The sequence below is a fragment of the Salvelinus sp. IW2-2015 genome, linkage group LG3, assembly GCF_002910315.2.
Source record: "Salvelinus sp. IW2-2015 linkage group LG3, ASM291031v2, whole genome shotgun sequence".
NCBI classification, from domain to species: Eukaryota; Metazoa; Chordata; class Actinopteri; order Salmoniformes; family Salmonidae; genus Salvelinus; species Salvelinus sp. IW2-2015.
Genome location: NC_036840.1, coordinates 32,977,268 through 33,000,160, shown reverse-complemented (window position 1 = coordinate 33,000,160; position 22,893 = coordinate 32,977,268). Strand labels below are relative to the sequence as shown.

General features: G+C 44.4%; 1 protein-coding gene across 1 annotated transcript in view; it reads left to right on the top strand.

Moving 5' to 3' along the window:
• Positions 1-22,893, top strand: part of LOC111980804 (neurexin-2-like) — a 655,826-nt gene that overhangs the window by 72,254 nt on the left and 560,679 nt on the right. The window contains exon 8 of the mRNA XM_070449631.1: positions 801-827. Coding sequence (XP_070305732.1) covers positions 801-827 — 27 coding nt within the window. The remainder of the gene's footprint in view (positions 1-800; positions 828-22,893) is intronic.

Below are 22,893 nucleotides of genomic sequence, written 5' to 3'. Positions count from 1 at the left end.
AATTAAATTATTAATTTTTTACTTTAGTTTATTTAGTAAATATTTTCTTAACTCTATTTCTCGAACTGCATTGTTGGTTCAGGGCTTGCAACTAAGCATTTCACGGTAAGGTCTACACCTGTTGCATTCGGCACATGTGACAAATAAAATTAGATTGGATTTATATGCAGCTTGAAATGACATGCTTGTGACAAATAATGGTGAATGGTCCGTATCACATGTACTACAGGTCTGTCAAAGACAAGTCTAAGAATGAGGGTTATTATCTGTGAGATCTATTCTTTTGTTTTCTATGTTCAATCGCATACGTCCTACATGTAGCGTGTCTAACCTTGATGTATTTATTATTTTGCCTATCTAACGGGTAGTCCATCACAAGGTATCAAGAATCTAATTAATGTACAATGTACATTTATCATCCTCAACCTATTGAATTGGCATTGTCCCCTTGCCATTAAGTGGGCCTACAGTGATATATATATATATAGAGAGAGAGCTTTATTGTATCAATGATTGAGTGAATAGCTTGCCTTCTGTAGTGCATTGGGACTGGGTGGGTTTTGAAGGGTGGATGGTGGGAGGGGTGGATGGTGAGGGGATGATGACGGAGGTGTGGGAAAGGGTGATCCTGACTCGTAGCTCTGTCCCCGGATGGTGGCCCCTAGCTAAATGCTTGGTTGTCTGCAGAATGTACCTTGAAGGATGTAAAATGTTATTATCTCTCTGTCTTTTATTCTTCTTTCTCTCCTCTCTCTTTTCTTTTTGATATGATCTCACCATCTCGCTCTCTCTCCCACCAGATTGTATCAGGATAGACTGTAACCTCAGTAAGTGGTTCTATGCATTTTTATGACTATATCTATATTTTTCTGCTGATTGTATCAACAGTCTTCTGTTCAATGTGTCCCTTATAAATGTTTTCGCCGTAATGCATTCAAGTCAATCAATCCAATCACATTTATTTTGTGATGCCCTTTTTACACCAGCCCTTTTTTAAACAAGTGATAGCTATCTCCCTTTGTCATTTTTGCCATTTTTTTTAATCTATCCTCTTTGGTTATACAATACTCTATCTTATCATCCTATGCTATTTATTCTGCCTCTGAGACCACACTAGGATTTTCCATTTTCATTTCATGATATAATTTTCTTATAAATCCCCTCTTATTTCCTTCCTTTTTTTTCTTCTTTCTGTCTATTATTTTCCCCCTTTTGTGTCCTTCTGACTGTTCATTTCATTCTATTCCACCCTGCTCATTTCATTAGTAGGGTCGTTCCATGAAATGAGTGCCTCCCTTTGATATATTAAGTAGGTCTTGTGCACAAATATAGAATGTTAAAAGCCTGTTATATTAAATGAAGTGCCTTTTAATATAGACCACATGGAAAATTCAATAAATATAATGTTTTATTTGAATAAATACTTGCTAAAGTGGCATCTAGGAAAATGTTGACCCATTTAACCCCAAGTTTTAACCATCATTGTAAAGCCCCAATTATTGTATTGCTTTGACAAACTCCTTTCAGAAGACTTTTCTTTATTTAATGTGTTTAGTTATTCATTTTAAGGTCAAAAGACCCTTTCCCTCATGTTAAGCTCAACCCTGTTATGTGAACTTCTCGTTTTAATATGGTTAAACTAACCCTTTTTGGATATTGTTTTTTTAAGAAACATTGAAAATCCAATAGCCAAGTCGTAGTGTAAAAGCAGTCGAGCTGGTTCCACTCATTCTGGCCATTTTCTAGTGTTTGTGGTGGAAAACTGAGTGGGTCGAGCATAACATTTCAACCCCGTCACGCACGACAATTTAACAATTGAAATGTTTTTGTGAAACTTGCATTCAATTGCCCCTCCCTGTTGCACACAACAAGCCTTTTTTCCCCTGTCACAAGGGGATTTATGGCTGATTTAAGATGAAGTCATCAACCCTGTTACGGTCAACCCTGTTACAGTCAATCCTGTTACTTTATTTGCCGCTTAATAGGCACTTACTATAGTCTTTTCTATTTTTTTACCTCTTGAGATGGGACATTTCGTTTTTTTTTCATTTGAACATGTGCAATTCATGACCGAATGTTCAAATTAGGTGAAATCAAATATTATTTTTTCCCCACCAAGTTACGCTACTCAAACGACACCTATTGGTGGAACGACCCAATAGCTTTGTAGGCATATCTCTATTACATTTACATTTACATTTAAGTCATTTAGCAGACGCTCTTATCCAGAGCGACTTACATTTCCCTTTCCAATCTACACACTTTCACTTTCTCTGCCCACATACTCACACACTGGTGAATGCCCACCTACTATTGGGTATTCATTTAAGTCAAATGAACAGGGCTGTTTAGGTGATTCGTTTTACGTGTGCTGGTGTTGGAATGCATCGTGTGAAATCACTATACGTCATGTGAAATTACTGCCCTCAGAACTGTAAGTCACTCTGGATAAGAGCTTCTGCTAAATGTCTAAAATGTCCATTTAAAAATGTAGACTCCATTGAGGGCACAGCCCCCTAGAGTAGACAGACATACAGCGTTCATGGGAACAAACAAAAGTATTTCAACGTATGCTGAGAGAACGACAGCAAACTGTCACTGTTAACATGTCAATAGACAAGGTAAGTGCAGGCCCCACTATGACTAAGGAGAAACCTGCTGTGTGTGTGTGTGTCTGTCTGTCTGTCTGTCTGTCTGTCTGTCTGTCTGTCATTGAGTGCACAAATGTATACTTTTTTTAAAGTGCCAGTATCTATATGTATCTATATTTGTATGTGCTACAAGCATTCCACATACGCAGCAATATACATATATATATTCAGCAAATATTAACATTTTGTTGTGTTACAAAGCGGGATTAAAATTGATCTAATTGTCATTGTTTGTCAACGCTGTACACAAAAAACTCTCCATTTCGTAATTTTTTTATCCTGAAAAACTCCCCAGTACTTAACGATTACAAGCATACCCATAACATGATGCAGCCAGCACTATGCTTGAAAATATGGAGAGTGTTGGATTGTGTTGGATTGGATTTGCCCCTAACATAACACTTTGTATTCAGGACTAAAAGTTAATTGCTTTGCCACATTTTTTGCAGTATGACTTTAGTACATTGTGCAAAAACAGGATGCATGTTTTGGAATATGCTTAGCTTTAAAAATGTAACGAGTACCTTTGGGTGTCAGGGAAAATGTGTAAAAAGTCCATAGTTTTCCTTAGGAATGTAGTGAAGTAAAACAAAATAAAAAATAAAAATCTGAATAGTAAAGTAAAGTACAGATAGCCTCAAAAACGAGTTAAGTGGTAATTTAAAGTATTTTTACTTAAGTACTTTACACCACTGCTGAGCGGATTCCTTCCTCTCCAGCAACTGAGTTAAGATGGATGCATGTATCTTTACAGTGACTGGGTGTGTTGATACACCATCCACAGTGTAATTAATAACTTCATCATGCTCAAAGGGATATTCAATGTCTGCTTTAAAAAAAAATACACCTACTGTACCAATAGGTGGCCTTCTTTGAAAGGCATTGGAAAACCTCCCTGGTCTTTGTGAATCTGTGTTTAAAATTCACTGCTCGACTGAGGGACCTTACAGATAATTATATGTGTGTGGTACAGAGATGAGTTAGTCAATCAAAAATAATGTTAAACACTATTTTTGAACACAGAGTGAGTTCATGCAACTTATTATGTGACTTGTTAGGCGTTTTATTTTACTCCTAAACTTAAATAGGCTTGCCATAACTAAGGGATTAAATAATTATTGACTCAATACATTTCAGCTTTAGATTTTTTATTCATGTGTAAAAAAATAAAAATAATGAATAATTCTAAAAACAATATTCCACACTATGTGGTATTGTGTTTAGGCCAGTGACAAAAAAATCGCAATTGAATTCAGGCTGTAAACCAACAAAATGTGTAAAAGTCAAGTATGCTGGTGCCATCTCCACCAGCATACTGAAAGAGTCATAAGATGACGAATAGCCTCATTCTCTCTATTGCTGCTGGCATGACTCACTTTGAAATAGTGGGATGGTTTTAACACAACATACTACAACCAAGCCAACACTAGATGTCATGATAACACATGGAAAAGTCTCTGGAACAGAGAAGGATTTAGGAGGGTTATTTTTCTCCAGCAGAAGGTATACACACAGACATCTCTCGACCAACAAGTGAATGGCCTATTTTCCGCTTCATTGTGTTTCTGAGTGGTAGTATGGTAGTTTGAGGGAATTCTCCTGGTTATTTCCCCTCAGACGATGAAAGAAGTGGATTAGCCTGTGGAAACTCAACTTGTTCTACTTAGCTCTACTTATCATAGATCTGCTATAGATTTACACAGACAGCCCAATTATTATCTTTTGCCCAATTATTGGCAAAAGACCAATTAGTGGGAAAAAAATCTGAATTGGGCTGCATATGTAAACGCAGCCATGCTCCTATAACAGGCCCCTCAAATTCAAATCTGGACCTCGAAGCCAGTTTCACTGCTTATTTAAATTCTTCCCCTCTAATCTGGGACTGATTTAGACCCGGGATATCAGATGGGTGCAATTCATTATCAGGTAGAACAGAAAAGCAGCAGTAGTCCGGACCTCGTAGGGTAACATTTGAATACCCATGATTTAGCCTATATGCCAATATTTCCTTCTTCCCTTAGTTATATCCAGTAACCCACTGATAGGCTGCATTCCAAATGACCCCGTGTTCCCTATACAGCACTTTTGACGAGAACCCTAAATGGAATCTGGTGCCATTTAGAATTACATCTCATTTTATTGGTCGCATATTTAGCAGATGTTATTGCGGGTGTAGCGAAATACTTGTGTTCCTGCAGACATGATGCCAATTGTTCGCTATGTGAATTGGGGTGAGATTCTTCCCTACACTGTAAGTGATATCCTGTAACCCAATGGGCGTGTTTTGCTAGGAAGTGAATCAGAGTTAGCCAGTCAGGTTAGTTTGGGGGTGTAAGTGATGTATCAATATGGAGGGTGATATTTCACCACCTAACAGCACCACCACTCTGCAATGAGATGTGCTGTGACATATGGTGAGCAATGTGGCTCTCTCAAGACCCTTCTGTTAATGTCACGCCCTTTGTCCCATCCACTTGCACACACACGATCCAAGGCACACACATATTTGCGCATGAAGTAGAGTATAGGGTCATAAACACACACACACACACACACACACACACAACACACACACACCACACACAACACACACACACACACACACACACACACACACACACACACACCACACCACACACACACACACACACACACACACACACACCACACACACACACACACACACACACACACACACACAGCCCAGATAGATCAAACGTGGCGGGCACAGGAACATGTAGGGCTGTGTGTGAGTGCCACTGATGTGTGTCACCGTGGCTCGCTGTAACACCTCTGTGTCTGTGTGTCGCCTGCTCGCTGTAACACCTCTGTGTCTGTGTGTCACCTGCTCGCCGCTGTAACACCTCTGTGTCTGTGTGTCACCTGCTCGCTGTAACACCTCTGTGTCTGTGTGTCACCTGCTCGCTGTAAACACCTGCTGTGTCTGTGTGTCACCTGCCTCGCTGTAAACACCTCTGTGTCTGTGTGTCACCTGCTCGGCTGTAACACCTCTGTGTCTGTGTGTCACCTGCTCGCTGTAACACCTCTGTGTCTGTGTGTCACCTGCTCGCTGTTAAACAACCTCTGTGTCTGTGTGTCACCTGCTCGCTGTAACACCTCTGTGTCTGTGTGTCACCTGCTCGCTGTAACACCTCTGTGTCTGTGTGTCACCTGCTCGCTGTAACACCCCTGTGTCTGTGTGTCGCCCTGCGCTGAGCTTTGAGGCATGACTTCCCTGTGTCACACAGAGGACATCCGTTTCATAGCACAGAGACAGAGAAAAAGACTACAGTACTAGCATAGAGAAAAACAAGGGGTGTAGGATAGGTATTTAGCTATACGGGCATTATAAACTGGGTGGTTCGAGCCCTGAATATCAGACCGTATACCACGGGTGTGACAAAACATGTATTTTTACAGCTTTAATTACATTGGTAACCAGTTTATAATAGCAATAAGGTACCTTGGGGGTTTGTGGTATATGACCAATATATACCACACCCCCTTGTGTCTTATTGCTTAAATATAGGTATACAACTTATAAAATGTCATAAAATGTTTTATGTATTGGGTCCTTATCGAGAGCAACACTTAACAAGACATCATGTACTATAATTGTGACGCTGTATAAAGTCAGTTATGATAGTAGTCCACACTACAGTAGAGTTCATTTCAAGTTTGGACATATATTGACATTGCCTTGTATAATAGTTTCATTTCACCAAATGCTCTGATGAAATTAAATCATCTTTTAAGGCAATTTAATGCTTGAGTGGCGGTCAGAGCTTAATTCAATGATCTTTTCATACCCAGACTCTCTTCAGGGCCAAATTCATTCCAAGCAGCCAACTGTTGAGGAGATGACATGTATTAGGACACTTGTCTTAATTTCTGCACCCATTGCAATGAGCTGCATTCTTTATGAAATTAACGTAATAGCTAGAATTATGTCAGTGATGTTTGTTTGATTTTTGATGATACACTTTGGTTAAATGACAACTGGTTAGGACAGTTGTCACGTGTCCTATGAAATGTCCTGTGTTACTGGATATGCAATGTGCACACAGAGAGAGAAGACACTTCGTAAGATGGCTACACTCAGGAACTGAGATATGACGTCACAACATTACCGAGGCACGTTTAGAAGATTGGAAAAACGTTCGCAAATATCCATGTGTCCTCCGCATATGTGTTCTCATTTAATTTGTACACATTTTCCGGCTCGCTGCATGTTTAACTCAGAAATTTACCAAATACCTCTTCAAATGTTAAACAGAAGTGGCCTAATAATGTAGACCTTTGAAGCACATCAAAGGACTACATAATCATTTTCCTAACTAGAGCTGAAACGGAATGAGCGTGTACAAGTGCACACGCATGTGGTTACGTCGGCTATCAGTGTACGTTTTTCAAAACTCCCTTTCCAAGTCTGTTGAAAGCTAGCCCAATAGTAAGGGAACACTAGTCTGCAGTGAAAATACAATTCATCAATATTGCTTATGTTTCTTTGCCAAAAACCACCGAAGTGAACAAAATATGTGCCCAGTTCTCCACAAGGGTAATACGTAGACTGACAGGCCAGTCTGAAAGGGTGCCAGTCAGTATAATGGAGTATAAGGTTGACTGTGACCTTACAATTAGAGGGAGATTACATTTTTGGGAGTGCACTGCGTGTACCCGCCTCAGTTTTTCCCCAGTCTGGAAGTTTCTTCTACTGTCTCTGTCAGACCCATTACTTCACACTATTCACCCAAAATAGAGAGCAACGTAGAGAAAGAGGAGAGGAGACAAATCGACCAACAGTAGCTCAGAGATATAGAATGAGGTGTGAGGACTGAAGCAGAGACATAACAACAGACGAGAGAGAGAGAAATAGGGGGAGAGGAGGAGAGACATGGAGAGAAAGGGAGAACGAGGGAGAGAGGGAGAGATAGAGGGAGAGACAGTGTGTCACATACAGAAAGACAGTAAAAGGTGGTGGTGGTGTAACTAAAAGTGAGGATCATTTAAGGAGGGTGGCACGACGCCCATGGAGTATCTCTCCCCCCGTTTACCTCTCCCCTTGACTTATGGCACCAGGGCACGCTGCCCACCAGTCCTGCATGGTTCCACGCTGCCCACCAGTCCTGCATGGTTCCACCCTGCCCACCAGTCCTGCATGGTTCCACCCTGCCCACCAGTCCTGCATGGTGCCACCCTGCCCACCAGTCCTGCCATTGGTGCCACCCTGCCTCCACTGCATAGTCCACCCTCCAGTCCTCATGGTGCCCCCTGCCCACCAGTCCTGCATGGTCCACCTGCCCACCACCTGCATGGTTCCACCCTGCCCACCAGTCCTGCATGGTTCCACCCTGCCCACCAGTCCTGCATGGTCCCACCCTTGCCTCCTACGCAGTCCTCCATGGTGCCACCCTGCCCACCAGTCCTGCATGGTGCCACCCTGCCCACCAGCCCTGCATGGTACCACCCTGCCCACCAGTCCTGCATGGTGCCACCCTGCCCACCAGTCCTGCATGGTTCCACCCAGCTCACCAGCCCTGCATGGTGCCACCCAGCTCACCAGTCCTGCATGGTGCCACCCTGCCCACCAGTCCTGCATGGTGCCACCCTGCCCACCAGTCCTGCATGGTTCCACCCTGCCCACCAGTCCTGTATGGTGCCACCCAGCTTACCAGCCCTCCATGGTGCCACCCTGCCCACCAGTCCTGCATGGTACCACCCAGCTTACCAGCCCTCCATGGTGCCACCCTGCCCATCAGTCCTGCATGGTGCCACCCTGCCCACCAGTCCTGTATGGTGCCACAGAAGATTCCTTACCTGTCCCCATGTCGTACCATTTTTCACTGCCCTAATGGCTTGGTAAGATGGTATACAACTCATCTCCTTGGGTGTGTCAATACTCCTCCATGGCTTCCTTTCCATGTATACTTTTAACACAAACACGTGAAATGATTTAATAGGCTTTCAACATATGTGCCTGGCCATTTTAGGCCATGCCAGATCAGTGATCATGGAGATGAAAACACAAGGAATGGAAGCCACTTAACAGCATTGAAATACACCCCTCGTCTCTTAGTATTCAACTTGCATGGTGAGATGGCAGCCCATTCAACCCAATAGGCTGACAGAGAGACAGGTTAAATATAGGCTTGTTATGGGAGGTGTAATGAGAGGAGCAACAGCACATTGATGCTGTCTGGGTTCATACTCCCTTAGCAGAATGATGGGGTCTCCAAGGGCAACGCTGCTGCTGCATGCTGGGTGACGTGGTCCAAATCAACTAAATCCACCAGGAGAGGGAGAGAGAGATGAAGAGAGAGGGAGCTGAAGAGATGGAAAGAGGAAGTTAGAGATGGAGTGATAGGAAGATAGAGAGATGAAACGATAGAAAGAGGAAGATAGAGAGATGAAACGATAGAAAGAGGAAGATAGAGAGATGAAACGATAGAAAGAGGAAGATAGAGAGATGAAACGATAGAAAGAGGAAGATAGAGAGATGAAACGATAGAAAGAGGAAGATGGAGAGATGAAACGATAGAAAGAGGAAGATAGAGGAAGAGATAGACAGAGGAAGATGAAGAGGGAGATTAATTAGATGAAGGAGAGAGAGATGAAAGAGAGAGAGAGATTCATTTCTCACCTCCTTCACTATTAGGATCAATCGCTCTTCCACTCGACACCTCCCCTCCCTCCACTGCTAGTCTAGATAACAACAGATTTGATCTCATCATGCATGCGAACAGGCACCACACACCTTACAGTGAGGGTGCAGGTGTTAGAGAAGCAGTCTGATAACAACCCACCTGGCCCTCCTCTCTGTCCCTTATCGTGATAATTGGCCTACAGGGTCATGGATAATGGATAATCATGGCTGGGGGTCACACTCTATGTGGCCGCCTCTCCCATCCCCCTCCCTCGTATCCCCTGGCAAATCAGGCCATGTTTTGGCTGCTGGGGTTGTTTTGCTGTGGTGGCAGGATGCGACAGTGTCCTCAACTGACTGCCAGCCTAGCCTACTTTCCCCAAGAGGGAGAGATGATAGAGGAGAAAAGGTCTGCTCTGTTTTCAATATGGAAATAGATGAGAGGGAAGAGGGTGAGATGGAGATAAAGAGAGCGAGAGAGAGAGGTATTTTCTGTGAGGATGGGGATCTGAGAGGATGGAGCAAGGGGGGAATGGGGTAAAACGAGAGGTGGTGGAGAGAGAGGGGGGTAGAGAGAAAGCAAAACAGGAGAAGAGGGGGAGAGAGGGGGAATGGACAGAGAGAAATTGAGAGCGTGAGAAAACAGAGTGAGAGTCGGAGAGGATCTTGTCTGGCTGTCTTCTTGTGTTTTAATCACCACTCTCTGTTGTTCATCACATCTTTCATCTCGGTGGTTGCGCTAGCTGTTAGCAGACTGGCGGCATTACAACTGGCTGGCACGCACACCCTTCATTAGATCTGAGATGGGCCCCGCTCTCCTTGGATATCATAGTAAATATGATATCATAGGCTAAGGAGACAAATACGATCAATGTCAAAGACAGCCTGATCCCCATATCTGGGAAAAAGCAGAGCCAAGTGATCATCTCATGCTATAGAAACCACTTCTCAACCATTTCAGCAGTATATCACAACAAAGCCTTCTATTGCTGTAATACTGAAGCACGGAGAGAGACATGCCCAGATGGGTTGCAAGTCTGTCCATTGCACATCACAGAATCTCAATCACCATCCATCCTCTTAACAAATGTTATTCACCAGATGATGAAACAAATCAATAGCATTTTTATTGTCCCCTACAAAACAATATGGACCCTGTTAAATGGCTGGCACCGTATTCACGGGATTAGGGCTTATTTACAAGTACAGAATGCTATCCCCCACAGCTTTGCCCAAAAATGGTTTCCAATTTAAATGGTGCTGGCGTTCATTTTTAACCAAGCCACTCCACAATCTGAAAGTCAATGAGGGAGGTTAATAACACAGTTCATGGTCATGAAGCATGAAAATTTCCCAGGGTCTTTAAATAAGCTGTTAGTTGCATAGCCCTGCTACCTCCATGAATTCAATTTAAGGCCTGTACAAAAAGAAATGGCTACAGTATGCATGCCGTCATTTGAGCTATTGGGTATGGAAATAGGTTAGATGAATACTGAAAGTCTAGCGGTTTCAATGGAAAACATTTGTATCTCAGAGAAAGAATTTACATACTGTAGTAGAACAATAATAATAACAAATCCATATCTGAATATCCTGTACCGCATTCAAATCTAAAAGATCTATATCTTTTGATGAACGACACCAATGGACATTTAGATAATGGTGTGCAGATTTACTTCCATTAGCTAGGACGTTCTTTATATGTAGGTTGAGTCAGTCATCACTATCTCTCTCTCTCTCCTCTCTCTCTCTCTTCTCTCTCTCTCTCTCTCTCTCTCTCTCTCTCTCTCTCTCTTCTCTCTCTCTTCTCTCTCTCTCTCTCTTCTCTCTCTCTCTCGCTCTCTTCGCTCTCTCTCGCTCTCGCTCTCTCTCTCTCGCTCTCGCTCTCTCTTTCGCTCTCTCACCCTCCCCTCTCTCGCTCTTCTCCGCTCTTTCTCACTATCTCTCCCTCACTCTCTCTCTCTCTCCTTGTTCCTCTCTACCTTCTTCTCTCTCTCTCCCATGTCTCTCTTGTCCCTTTCCACCACCACCTTTTCGGTCTTCTGTGTGTGACACAATTGTCTCTCCCTCTCTCTCTCTCACTCTTTTCTCTCTCTCTCTCTCTCTCTCTCTCTCTCTCTCTCTCTCTCTCTCTCTCTCTCTCTCTCTCTCTCTCTCTCTCTCACTAGAAAGACACCGTACACTTCCTTATTTAGTACAGTATTTATCCAGAAACTAGCTTCTCATAGATACATTGAATGCATTGCGTGGAGATGTTAGCTGTTAGCATTGAGGCTTGTGTAATGGTCCTGGTTTAACAGACAACAGTGTAGTGTAGGCAGGACTAGCAGGGCTCCAGTGTGCCAGCCTGTCCGCCTGCTGTCTGAACAGGGGATGAGTAATCAACTGTGAAGGTTGTTGTGGAACAAACAGCCATTAACCTATGACATCAATGGCCATGATTACCTCGCCGGGACTGGACACATGGAGGGAGGAGGTGTGTGTGTGTGTGTGTGTGTGTGTGTGTGTGTGTGTGTGTGTGTGGAGGGGGAACTGTGTGTGTGCGTCTGTATACATGCACGTGTCTGGACTCACACACTCACACAGGACTGGACTGAAGGAGTGACATGCATGTGTCTGCATGCTTGACTGTCATGTTAGTTCCTGTCTGTCCATCTATATTTACCTCTTGACAGTCATGTTAGTTCCTGCATGTCCATCAATTTACCTCTTGACCGTCATGTTAGTTCCTGCCTGTCCATCTATATTTACCTCTTGACATTCATGTTAGTTCCTGTCTGTCCATCTATATTTACCTTTGACAGTCATGTTAGTTCCTGCCTGTCCATCTATATTTACCTCTTGACAGTCATGTTAGTTCCTGTCTGTCCATCTATATTTACCTCTTGAACAGTCATGTTAGTTCCTGCCTGTCCATCTATATTTACCTCTTGACAGTCATGTGTGAGTTCATGCCTGTCCATCTATATTTACCTCTTGACCGTCATGTTAGTTTCCTGCCTGTCCATCTATATTTACCTCTTGACAGTCATGTTAGTTCCTGTCTGTCCATCTATATTTACTCTTGACAGTCATGTTAGTTCCTGCCTGTCCATCTATATTTACCTCTTGACAGTCATGTTAGTTCCTGTCTGTCCATCTAATTTACCTCTTGACAGTCATGTTAGTTCCTGTCTGTCCATCTATATTTACCTCTTGACATTCATGTTAGTTCCTGCCTGTCCATCTATATTTACCTTTGACAGTCATGTTAGTTCCTGCCTGTCCATCTATATTTACCTCTTGACAGTCATGTTAGTTCCTGTCTGTCCATCTACATTTACCTCTTGACAGTCATGTTAGTTCCTGTCTGTCCATCTATATTTACCTCTTGACCGTCATGTTAGTTCCTGCCTGTCCATCTATATTTACCTCTTGACAGTCATGTTAGTTCCTGCCTGTCCATCTATATTTACCTCTTGACAGTCATGTTAGTTCCTGTCTGTCCATCTATATTTACGTCTTGACAGTCATGTTAGTTCCTGTCTGTCCATCTATATTTACCTCTTGACATTCATGTTAGTTCCTGCTGTCCATCTATATTTACCTCTTGACAGTCATGTTAGTTCCTGTCTGTCCATCTATATTTACCTCTTGACAGTCATGTTAGTTCCTGCCTGCCCATCTATATTTACCTCTTGACAGTCATGTTAGTTCCTGCCTGTCCATCTATATTTACGTCTTGACAGTCATGTTAGTTCCTGCCTGTCCATCTATATTACCTCTTGACAGTCATGTTAGTTCCTGTCTGTCATCTATATTTACCTCTTGACAGTCATGTTAGTTCCTGCTGTCCATCTATATTTACGTCTTGACAGTCATGTTAGTTCCTGCCTGTCCATCTATATTTACGTCTTGACAGTCATGTTAGTTCCTGCCTGTCCATCTATATTTACCTCTTGACAGTCATGTTAGTTCCTGCCTGTCCATCTATATTACCTCTTGACATCATGTTAGTTCCTGCCTGTCCATCTATATTTACGTCTTGACAGTCATGTTAGTTCCTGTCTGTCCATCTATATTTACCTCTTGACATTCATGTTAGTTCCTGCCTGTCCATCTATATTTACCTCTTGACAGTCATGTTAGTTCCTGCCTGTCCATCTATTTTGACCTTGTGTATGTTGGCATCATTAACAACACACTCCATGACATTCTACTATAGCCCATGACTGATGCCCACATGGTGGTTGTTAGTAGTATCATAATCTGTTCTGTCCTACCCTGCCTGCTTATGCCCCAGTTGGTGTGGCCTGCCCTGCTTATGCCCCCAGTTGGTGTGGCCTGCCCTGCTTATGCCCCCAGTTGGTGTGGCCTGCCCTGCTTATGCCCCCAGTTGGTGTGGCCTGCCCTGCTTATGCCCCCAGTTGGTGTGGCCTGCCCTGCTATGCCCCAGTTGGTGTGGCCTGCCCTGCTTATGCCCCAGTTGGTGTGGCCTGCCCTGCTATGCCCCAGTTGTGTGGCCTGCACTGCTTATGCCCCCAGTTGGTGTTGCCTGCCCTGCTTATGCCCCCAGTTGGTGTGGCCTGCCCTGCTTATGCCCCAGTTGGTGTGGCCTGCCCTGCTTATGCCCCCAGTTGGTGTGGCCTGCCCTGCTTATGCCCCCAGTTGGTGTGGCCTGCCCTGCTTATGCCCCCAGTTGGTGTGGCCTGCCCTGCTTATGCCCCCAGTTGGTGTGGCCTGCCCTGCTTATGCCCCCAGTTGGTGTGGCCTGCCCTGCTTATGCCCCCAGTTGGTGTGGCCTGCACTGCTTATGCCCCAGTTGGTGTTGCCTGCCCTGCTTATGCCCCCAGTTGGTGTGGCCTGCCCTGCTTATGCCCCCAGTTGGTGTGGCCTGCCCTGCTTATGCCCCCAGTTGGTGTGGCCTGCCCTGCTTATGCCCAGTTGGTGTGGCCTGCCCTGCTTATGCCCCCAGTTGGTGTGGCCTGCCCTGCTTATGCCCTTAGTTGGTGTGGCCTGCCCTGCTTATGCCCCAGTTGGTGTGGCCTGCCCTGCTTATGCCCCCAGTTGGTGTGGCCTGCACTGCTTATGCCCCCAGTTGGTGTTGCCTGCCCTGCTTATGCCCCCAGTTGGTGTGGCATGCCCGTTGTGTCAGCTGGTTTGATGCCATCCTGAATTGACCTATCTGCTCCATAGCAGGCTGGCACAGTAACCCTCAGGGGGGCAAAGGCATAGAATCATAGGAACATGAGACATCAGTGACGTGAGGGCAGGTGGCACGGCAGAGTGTAGCGGTGTCTAAAGCCATTGCATTCCAAGCAATGTATAGACTAATCAAACATACTGATCATATATGGACAATATCAGGGGCAGAGTAGAACACAAGTTTCAAATGTGTTCAGGCCAAAAGACTGTGGAGAAGTCATGAGCAAAAACAGTTATTGGAGAGTCTTGCATGAGGTTAGAGAGGGAGGGAGGGAGGGATGAGTAGTTGGCACTGCTCAGGATGACTATGTGAGAGAGTGATGAGAAAGACAGAAGCGGATGGAGGGATGGTCCTCCTCTTCACAACAACATGGGAAGGATGCCAGAGGAACAGATGGCAGAGAAGAGCGGGCACAGGGATGGCACAGACACTGGTGGCTTCACGCTACACAACACACACACACACACACACACACACACACACACACACACACACACACACACACACACACACACACACACACAACACAACACACACACACACACACTTGCATAAACACTCATGTAACCAATTGTACACCCCCCCCCCCCGCCCCACACACACACACACACACACACACACACACACGCATGAGCCTGTGAGCTACCCCGTGGAGTGTTTTCCCATGCCACATCCTGGGTGTGGAGCAGTCTGTAGGAAAAGCCGTATTGCTGAATCGACATCTCTGACTGAGTCTTCCTCTCTGTGCCAGGGATTTGGTGTCACATCGGTATAAAGGGATCGGGAGACAGGCGCAGGAATACGTAATAGTTTATTTTTTATTTACCCAAATTACAGCGCGCCGTGTAAAGACACAGGGATCGAAGAGCAAACAAACACGTATACAAAACACAGGGTTGAAACCCAAACAAAAGTACCTTGAATAAATCCACCGGGGCGAGACCCGTAACATACACGCACGCAATGACTCTACACGGGACAAGACCCGTAATCATGTGCCCAATACATGCAGCACGAAAGCCATAACAACACAGCACAGGAACTCACACGACCAACGGACATTGGAACAATTAAACGACAGCCCAATGGTGAAACAAAGGGCACATTTAAACAATTAGAATCAGGGAAATGGGGACCAGGTGTGCGTCATGACACAGTTCCGGAGGGATCTGTGACACCTGGTAACCACCTCCTGCATTCATACCTTTCTCTCTCTTCCTCTTTCTCTCTCTTCCTCTTTCTCTCTATTCCTCTTTCACTGTCGTCCTCTTTCTCTCTATTCCTCTTTCACTGTCGTCCTCTTTCTCTCTCTTCCTCTTTCACTGTCTTCCTCTTTCTCTATATTCCTTTTTCTCGCACTTTACCATTCTCTTCTCCCGTCATCTCTCTCACTCCCTGTCTACCCAATAGAATAGAATTACAATTATCATTCTATTTATACTGAACCAAAATATAAACGCAACATGTAAAGTTTTGTTACCATGTTTAAAGACTGAAATAAAAGATCCCAGAAATGTTTCATATGCACACAATTTTTATTTCTCTCAAATTCTGTGCAAAAAGGTGTTTAAATCCCTGTTAGATAGCATTTCTCCTTTGCCAATATAATTAATCCACCTGACAGGTGTGGCATTTCAAGAAGATGATTAAACAGCACGATCAATACACAGGTGCACCTTGTGCTGAGAACAATAAAAGGCCACTCTAAAATGTGCAGTTTTGTCACGCAGCACAATGCTACAGTTGTCTCAAGTTTTGAGGGAGCGTGCAATTGGAATGCTATCTGCAGGATTGTCCACCGGAGCTGTTGCCAGAGAATTTAATGTTCATTTCTCTACCATGCGCAACCTTCAACATCGTTTTAGAGAATTTGGCAGTACGTCCAACTGGCCTCACAACCACAGCCCACGTGTTAGTGTCTCTGTACACAGTATGAGACCATGCAATGCCAGAGAAGGCCTTTTTAGGGCACAGCCTGTGTCAAACTGTCAGAAAGCAGACTGGCACTCAGACTCCCACATAAAAAATGGTGTATACTATGGTATGAATACTGTAGTATTCACTGTAGTTTTATTTTACTGTAGTGTACTGTACTATTTACAATGTACTAGTAGTATAAAATATGTAGTTAAAAAAGTGTACTACAGTATATGCTATAGTAATTACTGTATTGTTTTTTTAAGTGTTTTTCTTTTATTATTCAGCGCTTTTCTATAACCTGTAGGGAACAAAATATATGGTGTATACTTGGCATCTAGGTTTCTCACTTACGGGTGGCACAAATTGGGATATGAGGGAAGAGAATGGGCAGGTAATATGCAAATGAAATACTATACTATTTACTATAGTTTTAAAAAGTTGTGTTTTTGCGGACTGTAGTGTTTTTGCATACATTTCTGTACAATTTACGACAGTGTTTTCTTGTGTATATTACTGTAGTATTTAGTATAGTATTCTACAGTATACTACAACATTCTATAGCAAGTACTACACATGATCAAGGGATACTACAGTGTGGAGTATAGTGTATTTGTAACGGAATTACTCCTCCTCTTCATACGAAAAGGAGGAGTGGTGATTCGACCAAGACGCAGCGTTGTAACTTGACATATTATTTATTAAACAAAACCGAAAAAACAGGAAGAACACTTGAATAGATACAAAACGACAAACGACGTAGACTGACCTGAACGTAAGAACTTACATGAAACACGAAGAACGCACGAACAGGAAAAACAGACTACACAAAAACCGAACGAACAAACAAACCGAAAACAGTCCCGTGTGGCGCAACATACACAGACACAGGAGACAACCACCCACAACAATCAATGTGAAAACACCTACCTTAATATGGCTCTCAATCAGAGGAAATGAAAACCACCTGCCTCTAATTGAGAGCCATATCAGGTCACCCTTAAACCAACATAGAAACACAAAACAGACTGCCCACCCAAACTCACGTCCTGACCAACTAACACATACAAAACTAACAGAAAACAGGTCAGGAACGTGACAGTATTACAGTTTACTACAGAATTCTATAGTAAGTACAGTAGTATTCTATAGTAAACTGTAGTATTTGTTTGTGTGGGTACACACAGCAGGCATACACCCAGTCGCAGACTAAGGTACAGTGAGTGCATGTACACACCTACAGTACAGTACACAGACCTATAACTGAAGTCACTGAAGGCACTTTAGCATAATGCTGTTGACAGGCTGCTTCCTGTTAGCCTCTTCAACCCAGTCTACTGTGTGGCGCTTGGTCCCTGGGGTGGCTTTTCAGTGGTGGCAAAGTGGCCTCCGTATCTACACTGTTTGTGGACTATGTGGTCAAGCTCTGACTGTGTGTGTGTGTGTTAAAGTGAGATAGATGGAGAGAGAAGTGATAAAAGGTGCATGTGTGTTCATTTTTTGAAGGTGTTTTCTCATCCAATATTTGCAGTACAGTGTTATTATTTTCAGATGGAGATATTACAGGGAACCAGTATCTTACTGTGCAAGATCCATGAAAAATAACTCTGCATCTACACACACACACATACACACACACACACACACACACACACACACACACACACACACCACCCGATACACACACACACACACACCACACAACCCTCCTCTCCACTTTGATCAATGCCACCTGTCTATCTCGGAAAGTAAAGCAGACACCTATAGATGGGAGAGTTGCCATTAGAGTCTCCTCTCCTCCCCTCCTCTATTCATTTGATACCTTCACCGTGCCTTGGCTTAAGGATCACCCCCAGTCAGGCAGATATTAACACTGTCCTGGCTGAAAACACAGGATCAAAATCCATAGCTGTCATCCAGGATCTACAGCTCATCTCGCCTCCTCTCTCTCTCTCTCTCTCTCTCTCTCTCTCTCTCTCTCTCTCTCTCTCTCTCTTCTCTCTCTCTCTCTCTCTCCTCTCTCTCTCTCTCTCTCTCTCTCTCTCCTTCCTCTCTCTTCTCTCTCTCTCTCTCCTCTCCTCTTCTCTCTCTCTCTCATTCTCGTCGCTCGCTTCCTCTCTCTCTCGCTCGCTTCCTCTTCTCTGCTCGCTCTCCTCTCTCTCTCGCTCGCTTCCTCTCTCTCTCGCTCGCATTCCTCTCTCTCCTTGCTCGCTTCCTCTCTCTCCTCGCTCGCTTCCTCTCTCTCTCGCTCGCTCCTCTCTCGCTCTCCGCTCTCTCTCTCTCTCGCTCGCTCCTCTCTCTTCTCCGCTCGCTTCCTCTCTCTCGCATCGCTTTCCTCTCTCCTCTCTTTCTGTTCTGTCTATTTATCTCTTTCTTTCTTTTCTCTCTATCTGTCTTTTTTTTTCTCTCTCACACACACACACACCACCACACACAGCCCCACACACCCACCCACACACACAACACACATCAACACACACACACACACAACACACACACCACACACACACACACACACACACACACACACACACACACACACACACACACTGACTGTGCAACGGGTCCTGAGCGTCGGCATCCTCCCTCCATCCTCAAAGGGGGGCTGCTGAGCTGAGAACGGAGAGAATGAGGGAATAAAGAGGGAGAGGGAAAAGAGAAGGGAGAATTTGTCTGAAGCCCATTTTAATTAGTGGATGCAGGCCCAATGCTGTTTCTCTCCCTGCGAGGCCACGCGGGGCTGTACTGCTGAATCGCCACCTCAACATCCGGCTAGGTCCTCATTATTGTTCCCTCTTGTATGGATTTTGAGTCAGGCAACCTCTATGGGCTACTGTAGGCTATACTCTACTAACTATAAAGATGAAAGTTTGAAAGGATGAAATAGGCAATTAGAAAGACGTATAACCTCTAGTTGCTTTGTTAAGCAGTGGAAACAGACTGGGATCACCAAAATGTCTCCTTATATGTGTATGTAATCCTTTAAATAAATGTATGAATCCATCACATTTCAAAAGTTATAATTGATAGTCTAGCATAAAATCTATTATTGCCTGTGCGGTATAAAAACCGTACATGAAAACAAAATAGCGAGTCTCTGCCATGCAAAGCAGTAGACAGCGTCTCAATGATTAAACATAATATCAAAGACGCGACCCTCCAACCTCTTGACTCAGTGACACAGACTTACATCCCCTGCAGTGCCCTCTGAACTTCGGCTCCATAATGTACACATGCTTCAGCGACCCCATGGAACACATTTGACTCTCACCCCAAGGAGTCATGACGCGCTTTTGGCTTCTAGTAATAGTGACACTATCGCGCCGCAGCCCCTGAGGGCGTGGCCCTGTCTTCTTGCAGCGCTGATAGGTCCTGAACTCTCTTTCTCTTGGAGGCTGGTTGTTGCTCCCCGAGGCGGCCCACAATGCTTTGCTGCGGCCCAATTAGACTCCCAGCCATGTCAGGATTCCTCTCGGTTAACGATGCCATGGTGCCGCCTGTGCGTGATTAGCAGTGGCCGTGCCACGCGACAGCCTAGTTTATCATCTCATCTCTTAGAGGAGACGCTGGTTCTGTGTAGATCTGTGTAGAGACTCTCAGTTCCACTGTCTCAAAGGTGTTGTGGCTGACAAATGGTTCTATGTGTTGGGGAGAAACTGTGGCTCTGGGTCCAGTTGAGTTGGTCAAAGTACACCCATCTCTCCGTGCCCTAGTGGTCGAGCCAAAATGAAGAGCTTTACTTCTCCTTGCCAGTCTCTTAACCCTGAGTTAACTTGTGGGAATGATGCACTGCTCTGCAATACGTAGCCGCTGATGAAATGGGTGCATTCATCGATTAGTGTGCATTAATCAACGGTATTTACATAGAAATACTGTGATAATTGATTAATCGACTATTGTTAATTGGGAAAAAGCTTGTGAATGTAACACATCTCATCCATCCTGCCGACGGGTCCTCCACACAGTAAATGACATCCACATTAAACCAGATGGCTAAAAACAGGAGCTTCAAATACCGACCAAAACACCAAACTTTATACCGCCCACTTTGAGGACAGACAATATGGGGAAGGGAGTGATGTAGTGTGAGATAGATAGAGAATTAATGTGAGGAAAAGTGAGAGAACAGAGAATGAATGAGAGAACAAGTGAGAGAATGACCTCCTCTGTTTATACGATCAGAGGTCGTTCTCCCATTGATCTCGGTGACAAAGGGAGCGCGACAAAAAGAGAAAGTGGATTCGCTATTAAAATTAATTCCATTTTAATACCGCTGCTCTTATTAACGATTTGCCTTGTTTCTACGGAGATGAGTGAGGCTGGCTGACACGGCAGCAATGAGGTTTACAGCCTCATTTAGCACTAAGCCCTCTTCCCCTAGCCTGTTTGCTGTCTTCATTACCTGGGCATTAGAAGATGGTCAAACGTCAGCATTAAGCAGCCTGCCAGTTAGGCGTACAGGTAGTAGAGCAATAGCAATATGTGGATTGAAGTGCCCATTAGTTATTAGCTAGCTAGCTACTTTAGCCCAATCAGCCTGTCAGTTGGGTAAGCAGCATGTGGTAGAGCCATAGCATTATGGGGATTGAAGTACCCATTAGCTGCTAGCTAGCTGCAGTAGCGCTGCATGCTTTTATAGTGCATTAGTTCGTAGCTAATGGGGCATTGGATAACCCATTAGCCTCTAGCTAGCTACAGTAGGGTTACTGTGTATTAGCTTCAAGCTAATATGACCCATTGCATTGTTATCTGCCCCCAAACCTCTTTCTGGTGTTCTCCCAGGGTAGCAGGCACGATGAGACCTTCATTGTTATGGCCTGCTGTTTTGGCCTGATGTGTCCTCTGTGCTCCTTAGCGTTAGCCCCCATGCTCTCTTCTGGCCTCTTGTGCTCCTTGGCGTTAGCCCCCCTGCTCTCTTCTGGCCTCTTGTGCTCCTTAGTGTTAGCCCCCATGCCTTCTTCTGGCCTCTTGTGCTCCTTAGCGTTAGCCCCCATGCTCTCTTCTGGCCTCTTGTGCTCCTTAGTGTTAGCCCCCATGCCTTCTTCTGGCCTCATGTGCCCCTTAGAGTTAGCCCCTTCTGGCCTCTTGTGGCTGGGGCAGATAAATAGCACATGGACTATATCCCAGAGGAACAATTTTTCATGAATTATGCCTATTCTGCAGGCTCCGAAAGTGTTCCAGTGGTACATCAAAATATATTGTCCCTTCGTTCTCACTCTCTCTCTCCCGTTCTCTCATTCATAAGCTCTCTCTCAAGCAGTTTATCTTAAACTCGTTCTCCTGTTCTCTCTGCAGTAGGGGACTTTCCCTCATATTTACTTTTCAAATAGTGTGATTAAACGTCTCTCTATCCAATTTCGTGGCTTCAGACAAAAAGCCAGGGAGAAAGGTAACAACAGTTAATGGGAAAACGGTTATCCTGTTTGTGTGTGTGTGTGTGCGTGCGTGTATGCGCGTGTCGTGTGTGTTTGCGCATATGGGCTATCAATTGATAAAACCCTTTTTTTCCTCAAAACTAAATCATTTCACACACAACTGGGGGGGACAATCTCATTCCACCAAGCCACACTCCATTATCCACCAGGCACCTGCAGCCACCACGCATCGCCAGTCGCAAAAATAAACAGACAGATTTGTAATATTGGATTTTCTTCTTGCATAAACAAAACATCAGGCCTTAACAGTGTTGGATGGCCACTGCTTGTTTTGTTGTTTTCCAACCATACCAAATGTGCCCTTTAACCAGTTGTTTCACAGTGGTAGTCAGGATATCGTACAGTAGCCTGCAGTAGGTCTTCAATGGAAGTGACTGGCTTCCTCGGGGCACTGTACTATTTCAGGGCTGGTTCCACCAGGCAGTGGAGTGGAAGAATCCCTCATTATGACTTTGTTTACAGACCCATTATTTTCCCTACTAATCACTGTTCTCTTTGCCTCGGTGATTGCCATCATGAAATACTGCGAGTTGCCTGTCATCAGGGTTAACCTTTTGTTTCAGCCTCTTAGGCTTTGCTACTGTATTGCGTAGTCTAATTATTTAATTTCCTCTTCCTGTTGGTTAGTTTTTAATGTATTGCCCTTTTAGTAAAAGGAATTATCCTGCTTTGAATGTGTAAACATAGAGCCCTTCGCTGCAACTGTTAGCGCTAGCACAATTAGCCGTCGTCATGACATCGCTCATCCAAAGCATAATAAGCATAATACACCTCAAGGACAGACTGATTCAGTTCTGCTGACTTCATCAATAACCATCACTATTTTACTCTGTCACTCACTCACTCATTCCCTGCTACACTTGATATAATTGGTCCGTGTCATTGGAAAAACTATAAATAGTGCTGGGCCCAATTGGTGAGCGAGAGAGAGGAAAGAAGCCACGACAGTAAATACGTCTTTAATAATCATTTCTCCCACCACCATATGTTGGTGCATCAAACTGACATCTCCTGTGCCAGTGGACGGTGGCAAGAGGAGAGCAGAGGAGAGGAGGGAGGGAG